Source organism: Carya illinoinensis, chromosome 12 (genome assembly GCF_018687715.1).
Source record: "Carya illinoinensis cultivar Pawnee chromosome 12, C.illinoinensisPawnee_v1, whole genome shotgun sequence".
Taxonomy (NCBI): Eukaryota; Viridiplantae; Streptophyta; class Magnoliopsida; order Fagales; family Juglandaceae; genus Carya; species Carya illinoinensis.
The window spans coordinates 26,207,478-26,217,058 of record NC_056763.1 but is presented as its reverse complement, the minus strand read 5'-3'; the positions used below and the strand labels follow the sequence as shown (position 1 = coordinate 26,217,058).

Genomic DNA, 9,581 nt, shown 5'->3' with positions numbered 1-9,581 from the left:
TCTATGGATTCTGAAAGAGAAAAATAATTAAAGACTGAAACTCAATCTCTATCTAAAGTCTACTCACCATCGTCTTATCATTTCATGATGTAGCATTAAATATATTTATGTTACATCATAAGATAACGAGAGGATAATAAAAAATTAATGATATATAGATTTTTTTCATATATATACACACACACACAAGCCGCATGCTCCTTTGTGAAAGCTTTCATATATTTGTATCAAATGATCAGGGTAGCACGTAGGTAGATGATACAGTACCAATATTATTGAGTCATGCATGAAAATAAAGAAATTAAATATTAAATAAATACACACAATTAGGCCTTATTTAGATAATGAGTTAGGATGAGATAATCTATGAATAATAATGTAATTGTTAGTGAATAATGGTGAAAGTTTTTGACTTGAGATGCTTTATGAGGTTTAAGAAAATAAAAGAGAAAAATATTTAAAAATATGAAAAAATGTATGCAGAAAAAAATTAAAATATATATATATATATAGATGTAATATACTAACAAAAACCGCAACGGAGCTCCAGCGGTGGCGGTGGAGAGACCCGATGGAAATATTCTTGCATGCGCAAGTGGGTTTTCAAACTTTTTGACCTATATTTATATATTATATGAAGTGTTTATAAAGACATACAAATATATCTTATTAAACCACTTGTTTATCATGTAGGGTTCAAAAAATTCAATTCGTCGGTCCATCTAGAATGTTCGTTCAACTACAGCCAGCAGGCCCCATGTTTTTATCCAATCACATTCTCCAAACATCCCCTTAATTTTGGGAAAATATTTCTGTCGTGTCTGCTATAGTAGTTTAGCTGGTAAATCTGCACCCATGCACATATAATGGGTTGGGTAAAGATATTGAACGACTGGTTGTTAGTTTTAGGTTAATAATTATATGTCTAAGTTGTCCAAATTAATACCTAATTAAATGTTTGATTTCAATTAAAAAAGAAGTGTTAGCGGCCATAATTAAATGGTTATCAAGTTTTTGTCAAGCATCATGTGGGTGGCTAAGGTGATTAGCCGTAAGTAAAACAGATTTTTGGTGCGATTTTCCTTTATTTTGGTCAACGAAACGGTTCAAACCCTCGAGGTTTCCAATTGGTCAGGCTCTGTTTGGTAATTTTCCATTTTATGGAAGTTAACGAAAGACTATTGTATAATATTAGTATTTAGTCAACAAAAAAAAATGTTTTTAGTCAAAGTCATCCCATATTGTATAGTGTTAGTATTAATCAAAGTCATCCCATATGTTCTCGCACGTGGAGCGTTGAAACTTATAATCCCTACGCGTCACTGGAGTTGTTTGAATTGTAAGATAAAAAGAGATAATTTTAGATTAAAAGTTAAAATTAAATAAAATATTATTTTTAAATAATATTATTATTATTTTAAAATTTAAAAATATTGAATTAAGATTTAAAAAAATTAAATTATTTATTATATTTTAAATATAAATTTAAAAAAATTATTAATAATAAAATAAAATTAAACGAAGAATGTACATGGACTCACGTGGTAATGCCGCCTCAATACATTGATTGGTCAACAATCAACTAGTTATAATAAACTTGATGACGTGACAATACCGTGTGGCAGTTGGCAGTTTAAGACCGCCACATCAGCCCATACACAGCCCATGCACCTAGCATTAATATTAAAAAAATTTTTCTTGTCATCTTCACATTTCACACACCACATTTATTTTATTTTATTTTTTCTCTTAATGTTATGGTTCTAGACTATTGCACCGTTCCGCGGGTTAACGTATCTCTGATCCATCGACTTTTACAGCCTTACATTTATCTCGCGTTCACAATTTGGTCAGATAATTTAACAGCATCTTTACCAAACTTTTTATTATTATTATTTATTAATTGAAAGATGGATAGGTTTCTCACCAGTAAAGATGATCAAACTTTCTCACCAGAAAATGCAGTAAACATTTAAAACGCTACAACAGTGCGGGAAAGGATTCAAGATGGTCAAGTTATATGTTTCTCTATGCTATACGCCTCCTCTGTTTTGGGTAAACCAACAATATAAAATGGGAAAGAGGAAGTTTTACGAGGAAGCGTTCAACAAGCATGAGCAGTGCAAAACCATCATATGTCTGGTCAAAGAAATATATTCACAGATTCAAGATAAATGTTGAATGGAAAATTAGACATGGTTTAATTCTTAAACATGAGTAGAACAATAAGTTTGAATTCAAAATTGGCAAATTCTAATCTAAACCTGGTTAAACTAAAAAAATGCGACTCTTTCTGGAGGGATCCCGGTCAAAATGTTAACCATGGCCAATATGACACATGCAAAACATAGTTTCCTTATTTCATATGGATTGTTTAGACCAAAATTCCTATCGATGCTTTGATAAAGTTTTCTTGACTAATAGATGATAAATATAAAAGGCCTGACCAATTTTAGGAAGAGCTCATGCAAATCTAGAAGACGTGTCCGTCAAGTACTACAAAGACCAAACTTAAAAATTAAACAGCCATCACCAGAAGCCATAACATCACAAAATTTCTATTCCAACCAATTATGTTAGTTTTGGCAAACAATCCATTGGATGTGTAAGCAGTATTCAACATTACTAATCAGGCACAATTCTTACATTTGAGACACTATATTTTGGCCAATTTTTATCGCCTCATTAGAAGAACCACAGTATGAGCTGCAATACTCCTATTCTCTCCAAGGCTGTCAACCTTCTCGTGAGTTTTTGCTTTCAGATTTACAACAGAAGGGTCTGCTCCAAGCAGTGCGGACAAGTTTGCCTTGATTGCCTCCTTGTGCGGGCTCACTTTTGGTCTTTGAAGAATTAAAGTGGCATCTAAATTTCCAAGCTCATAACCAGTCTCTTGCATGAGTCTGACCTGAAATGAATCGTATCAAAGAGGATAAGCTTGATAAGAAACTTCAACCAAACTGCTAAGAATGACATTTGTTGTATCCACCCATGTTCCAACAAAGATTCATTGACCATCCAAAAGATTATTACCGTGCAGAAAAGGGAAATTGATGGATTATTACGTTGTTATTTATGAAGCATCCTCCAAGGAAACTTCCTGCAATAAAATCAATGTTATGACAACTACTGCTACAGCATTTGTTCATTTGGTCACTATATGTTACAGGTTACCAGATTACGAGTCAAAGTTCACAAATGTTATTTAGTCATTTTGATCATGTTTTAAATGCACTAGTTTGCAAGAAAATTCATGCCTTTTCCCCCCTTTCTCACATGTTCATGGTAAACTACATCGCAGGTGGTTCTCTTCCCCATACTCAATACCCTCATCTCCTCGGTTGAGCCCAAAGACCTACCCTTTCACAGGGAGTGGCACCACTTGACTACAAAAGAGCGGCAGACCCTTAAAGAATACAAGTCACCCAGTACATTAGCCCTATCATAGAAAAAATGGCGGTACCTCACCCATTTTGATGTCACTTATTTTCATGGTGACTAGAATAACGTCCTTTAATTCTCATGCTTGTAAAGATGTTAGGAAAACAAGATTCTTATGCTTTCTTTATATCCATTTCCTTTTGTTAGGATATTCTGATATTCATCTCAAGGTTGAGGCCAACAGCATTCTAATTAGGTCTATAATTTTCAAATTTTGCAAACAACGTCTGGCAGCACGATAGCATGTATCCAAGTCTTCAGCACATTCTAAATGTAACATAACCCATTAGTGAGGTTGTGTTGATTTCAGATAATGTAATAACACCATTCTGAGAAATGAGAAAATATTGGATGGACCATATATCTGAGCTTATGCAGGGTTGGAAAATAAGCAGTCAATGCTATGAAAAGTTAAACCCTATGAGGTACATTAAATTGTGGTCAAATGAAAACTCACATTACCACTTCATAGAAAGATATACGAACTCAGACCCTTAGGAATCATAAAGAAAATAGTTTCCATCATGTTGAACAAAGACTGAAGGACCCAACAACTCTGATTGAATTAGTAGCCACCGCCACCCAATCGCCCCAAGTTGGCCAGTCTAGTTCATATGCTGCTTTCCAACAACACAAAATATTCTTGCGCTCTTGCTTTTTCCAAACCATTTGCAGTTATGGGAAGATAAAACATTTCAACATTCAAAAGCATAGTAACAATTAAATATCCACAATGACTTTCTACAAATGCCCCATAGCTACTACATTCAACAATAACTCACAGCTTCCTTGACGAAAACTGAGGATGGCGCTCCCTTCCACTTAGGATCGTTGTCTGGGAAAATCTGTCCGATATCAGGAAGCCCCAAAGCACCCAAAATCGCATCAACCACACAATGCAGCAAGACATCTCCTGCAAAAAAAACAACAATAATAACAGTTACAACTAAAAAACAACAGCAGCAGAAGCAGCTAAAACAACAGCAATAGAGCAATAGAAACAAATCACAAAGAAAATAGACGCCTTCGCCAGCAGACTTCAATTCAAAGAAAATGAAGGGAAAAATGGAAACCCAAAACTTATTAATCTCAATTCATCCAAAAATAAATCACGACATAATCGAATCAGAACAGGACGAATTTACTACCATCAGAATGAGCCTCACAGCCTCTGTCGTGGGGTATGTTAATCCCACCGATAATCAGAGGGTACCCGGGCTCCAACCGGTGGAGATCGAACCCGTGCCCGACCCGGAAGGGCAAGACTTTGGCGGACGGCGCGGAGAGTGGAGCCTGCTCGACTTCCAACGCGCTGGTTGTGGCGACCGACACAGAGTGCCGAGCTGCTATCGTTTTCGTGCGTACGGGTCGTATAGACAGTTGTGAGAGAGAAAACGAGGGAAATTTAGTGGACACAGGGAATGATTTTTGAGGGACTAGGAGGACACGGAGTGGAGGTGCTGCCATGGCCATTGAGTTTTCAAGAAGCTAAGGGACGCTGACGAGTGACACAGTGGTTCGTGTGGTTTCTGGCTTTCTGTCGGGACTTGAAAGTGTAAACATTAAACGCATATTCCAATATTTTTTTTTAACATTTAATTATCTATCAACAAAAGAAAATCGATGTAAGAAAATATCTTATATTAATAGAATTAGTTTCCTCTATATTTTCTAATTTAACTTTAAGAAAATTAAAATTTTGTAATTCTAATGTCAATTCCAAGTTATTAATTCAGATTTTATCATATATTACCTGTTATTTCTAAATAATATTATCAAATATTTCACCCTCAAAATTATACCGAGCTAACAAAAGCTGCAGCAGACATGATGCCAACGGCATTAAGAGCACCTGACCTGATGACCACGCGAGATTAGAAATTTACGTGAATGGAATAAAAAGGTAAATATCTCTCTAATCACTCCATTCCTTGTAAACTATCACAGGGATCACCCAACTGTACTTATATATATATATATCTCTCTCTCTCTAAATAAAATTTGATTTCTACGCACAAAATTTACACTTCTCAGTTCTCAGTTCTAGCTAAGCAGCTTACAATAGTGAATATGCAAATGCCCTTCATTCCTTTGGAAAGAAGAGCTCAGTAGGAAGTTGCCCTCGGTTGCTTGCATCCATGCTCGGGTATAAGATGTTTCGTCGCAGCTCTCTTTGGTCTCAACTGCAAAAACGAAAGGCCATGCAAATCAGAAGATTGACAGAAGCTAAAAAAACTGTCCTATGTTTGTTTGCAGACCCACATATCCACTTGGTGGCCACACTAGATGAGTATGTCGTGTGTGTACTTGAGTATGAGATGAAGAACTTGTTGCATCATGTCATGTGTGTGTACTTAGATATTAGATATGAGATGAAGAACTTGTTACATCATTCTCTTCTTCAGCACTCCGATAGATGTGTCTCAAAAGGATATTTTTGGCTTCAGTAGTTATCACTGCAGAATAAGTTTCAGACAAGTCAGTTCCTTATTGTCAGATACGGATACTTTTGTTTATTTGATGTCATTAACAGAGAATACTTGACAGCACAACAGCCACAATTGTCATAATGCATGTGAAATGAAGGTAAGGGTCTAAAAAGCCCCATCAAAAAATAAATAAGAGAAGCCCCAAAATGAAACGATGAGGAAAATCAGCAGATACTAATTGTCTTCATTACCTTGATCAGGTGGTGGAAGGGTGCGGCTGTGAGTACGATGATAAGTTGCAGGCATCATTCTCTGCGTAAAGATAGAAACGTTATTATAGATGAAAAGAGAGATCCTATTTTTCTTCAGAAACATAACAAAGAATACAAAGTGATAAACTTTTTCACTCTTAAAATCACAGCCAAAACACATACACACACGCTTAAGAGCCCTACCAGAAGATCTAAATATCACTAATTTTATAAAAGGGATAGTCCAGCACAGGATGTATATAGCAGGAATAGATATTATTATACCATGAGGTTGTATATCCAAATGTAACTTGATTAGAAGAACTAGATCAAATAAAATAGCAGCCTACACTCTGCACGCAACAAGTTAGCATCTTATGACCCAAAAAAAGATAGAGCCTGCAGTGATTTCGTTTATAAACATGGGGAAATTGCTGAATGCCATTTATTTCAACTGGGAACAATTTTACCATAACTTGAATGGCTACAAAACAAACCCTCCACAAAGAAAGTTGACTAATACGATTGTGAACTTCATTATCCACAGCTGATCACATTTAATCCTGATTAGCAAGTTTTTTCTATTGGATATGCTCAAGCGTCCAAATAATAAATTCAAACATCTTAAACAATATCTCACTTGCTTCTTGTGAGAAAAAAATCTAGGAGTGAATGTAAAGGTGAACTACTAAGCAGTAGAATAACTGAGACAGGGAAGGATAAAACAGGGAAGTTCTTTCCGATAATTCTTTTTATCAATTTGGCCACCATACCCAGCTAGAATTTTAATTTTCAGATACTTTCATTGACATGAACAATTACGTCACTCCAAAGGCCAAATTAAGTACGAGAAAGTGTAACTCATACATCTTCCATTTTATCACTCAAGAAAGTGTATTCATGATTCCACAAATATATCTTGGAAAAGCAAGATCTCCATTTGAGCCCTCTCTAAAATCAATTTGTATATCCACTTTCTCCATTTGTTCTAATACCATGACAAGTCAAAATTTGAATATCAGATGAAATTTATCCCGGGTCAACATCATAGAAATTGAAGAGTCGCTGACCACCCAACACATCAAGTTAAACACTTTAATCCTCAAATTTGCAAATATATCAGAATAAATGCCAGCATCTGTTACAATGAAATTTTATCTTTACAGGCACGATGCTGCAAATAAAATCAGCACCACAACTGGAAGCGACTGATCAACGTCAGCCCAATGTCTCAAACCTACAATGTCGCGTTATGTAAAACTAAGACAACCCAACCAAGCTAAAGTAACAGTCAGTTCCCATGAATCGAAGTATTCATGAAATCAAAACGAAAAATTTCATAAACTATAATTTAAATCTATTTGATTCTAAACTTTAATCTCACCAATAAACACATTTACAAATTTCCATAACCTTCAGTATCCCAAGAAACATAAGTGGGTACATCCAAAAAGCTACCCTGATCACACAAAGTCATTGCTTTTCATGGCTACGACACTCAATAAAGTAAACATTATCAAAATGGGTTAGGTTTAGAAAATAAAATACTTACTGAAGGAATGGAAGGATCGGCCCGTCGAAGTTTGCTGAAGTTGTGAGGGTCACATGACGGCCAGTCGCCGAGCATAGATCCCATCAAATGCTGATTTCCGCAACCAAATCTAGAGAGATTACGAGGGGAAGAGAGAACAAAAGCACAATGCCCGATTCAAGAACAAGCCTCTCATACTGGGGAAAAAGAGAACTAACCCACACAACCCGCATACGATACTAGGACCAAGAGAATAGCAAAAGAAGGCCCACTCTCATGTTGTTTGCGGCAAACGGATGATCTTACGTACACTATTTATTTATTTCGGAAGTTATTTTATTTTTAAATTGACACTTATGTTATATTTATTAGTAAGTATTTATATGATATAATATAATTTTAAAATTTAAATTTTATAAATTAAATATTACCATTTAAGTAATATAAATGGTGTACTCTAAATATCATATTGAATATAGAATAACTATTTATTTCCTTTTTTTCCATCCACTTGTTAGTTCTTACCAATGCCAATCAATAATACTTTTTAAAAAACTAATTTTTAATTAAATTAATCAACTTGTTTCGTTTTAAATAATGATTAAGATTTAAAAAGTTGAAACATAAAATAAACATAAACTTAATATAGAAAAATAATGACCTTATATGAATTGATAAATATCAATACACTCTTGGTTTTATAATTAATCTTAAGAGGCTTCATTGAGTAACCCTTTGAATTTTAATTTGCAATCGAAAAATAGTGATTGTTTCTCTTTCAAATATTATCATTTTTAATTTTTTTTTTTTGTCAACCATTTCAATCAACAATTACTTAAAATTCATCATTTCATGAATCAATAAAATTAAGCCGATATGACTTAAACTGAAAAATAATATTTTTCTCTACAATATAAATAGAAATGAATCTCAAATCTCAAATCTCTTGTTAGAAGAAAGAGATGTATACTTACGACCATACCTATTAGATTTTATAAAAATAAATTTATAAATTAATATGGTTTTGTATGATATATTAGATCTATTTTATATGAATAAAAATAATTTTACAATTAATTTAACGTACCATATTAAACCACATCAGTTTGTTAATATATTTTAATAATTTTTTTTGGTGTACCAAGCATTTCTCTAAAACATATCATTCATAGCAACAAAGTTGTATATCAACGTGGACATCAAAATCGGATGGAACTTGTCAATGTATGCATTCAAATGTTGAAAGAGATAAATCCACGTGGTGCATTATATGCATTAGTGTTGTCTATTCCTATGATTGTGTCTCCCATCTTTAATTTTTTTTAAAAGCTTGGATTATAAAATGGTATCATTCTTGGTATGCACTTGTTGATTTTCTACTTGTGCTTACAAAAGTGTATATGTTAATGTCGAAAAATTACACAATAAATCGGAAGGAGATAAATAGTCATTTCTAGCATGCTATGAGGACTCAAGTATCAATCGGTGTGATTTGGAGCCCTCAATAGTAGTTCAATGCAATTGTACGACATTTGAATGTACATCCATGGCAATAAATAAAAAAATAAATACAAGAAAAATAAAGAGATTTAGCACACGAATTTACATGATTCGACATAATATCTACTTCCACGAGCGTTTGGGGAGGAAAATAATATATTATAACATGAGTATTTTACAGTCGCTCATAATGTCTCATTTTACACTATATAATGGAAGTTAGAGATCTATTTGCAATAAGAGATATTCTAGCTAGAACTTTCATCACTCTATTAAAGAGGTTGAAGAGACAAAGTCTCATTTATCGTCTGGTCTAATCATTTTTTATCCCTGGCCTTGGGAATAATGAGGGATGACAGCTGTATTCCACTCCTCTCTGGACATGTTTTCTCTCATTTCTCATTTTCTCCTATTTTCCATCTTCTTCTT

At 34.0% G+C, this 9,581-nt stretch overlaps 2 protein-coding genes across 3 annotated transcripts; both read right to left on the bottom strand.

The window, feature by feature from the left end:
* Positions 1 to 2,535: 2,535 nt before the first annotated feature.
* LOC122290288 (2-C-methyl-D-erythritol 2,4-cyclodiphosphate synthase, chloroplastic-like) lies at positions 2,536 to 5,000 on the bottom strand. Its single transcript, XM_043097917.1, has 3 exons — positions 4,590 to 5,000; positions 4,224 to 4,354; positions 2,536 to 2,908 (listed from the first exon to the last, which is right to left on the bottom strand). Exons 1-3 carry the CDS (start codon positions 4,912 to 4,914, stop codon positions 2,675 to 2,677), a joined length of 690 nt encoding a protein of 229 aa, XP_042953851.1. The 5' UTR covers positions 4,915 to 5,000; the 3' UTR covers positions 2,536 to 2,674.
* Positions 5,001 to 5,322: 322 nt separating this feature from the next.
* Positions 5,323 to 7,945, bottom strand: LOC122290289 (DET1- and DDB1-associated protein 1-like). Of its 2 annotated transcripts, none has more exons than XM_043097919.1 (4): positions 7,674 to 7,945; positions 6,122 to 6,182; positions 5,803 to 5,897; positions 5,323 to 5,624 (listed from the first exon to the last, which is right to left on the bottom strand). In XM_043097919.1, the coding sequence occupies exons 1-3, from the start codon at positions 7,755 to 7,757 to the stop codon at positions 5,803 to 5,805; spliced, it is 240 nt and encodes a 79-aa protein (XP_042953853.1). In that variant the 5' UTR covers positions 7,758 to 7,945; the 3' UTR covers positions 5,323 to 5,624. The 2 variants fall into 2 exon arrangements, with proteins under 2 accessions (XP_042953853.1, XP_042953852.1); XM_043097918.1 differs by having other exon boundaries at positions 5,830 to 5,897.
* Positions 7,946 to 9,581: the final 1,636 nt, after the last annotated feature.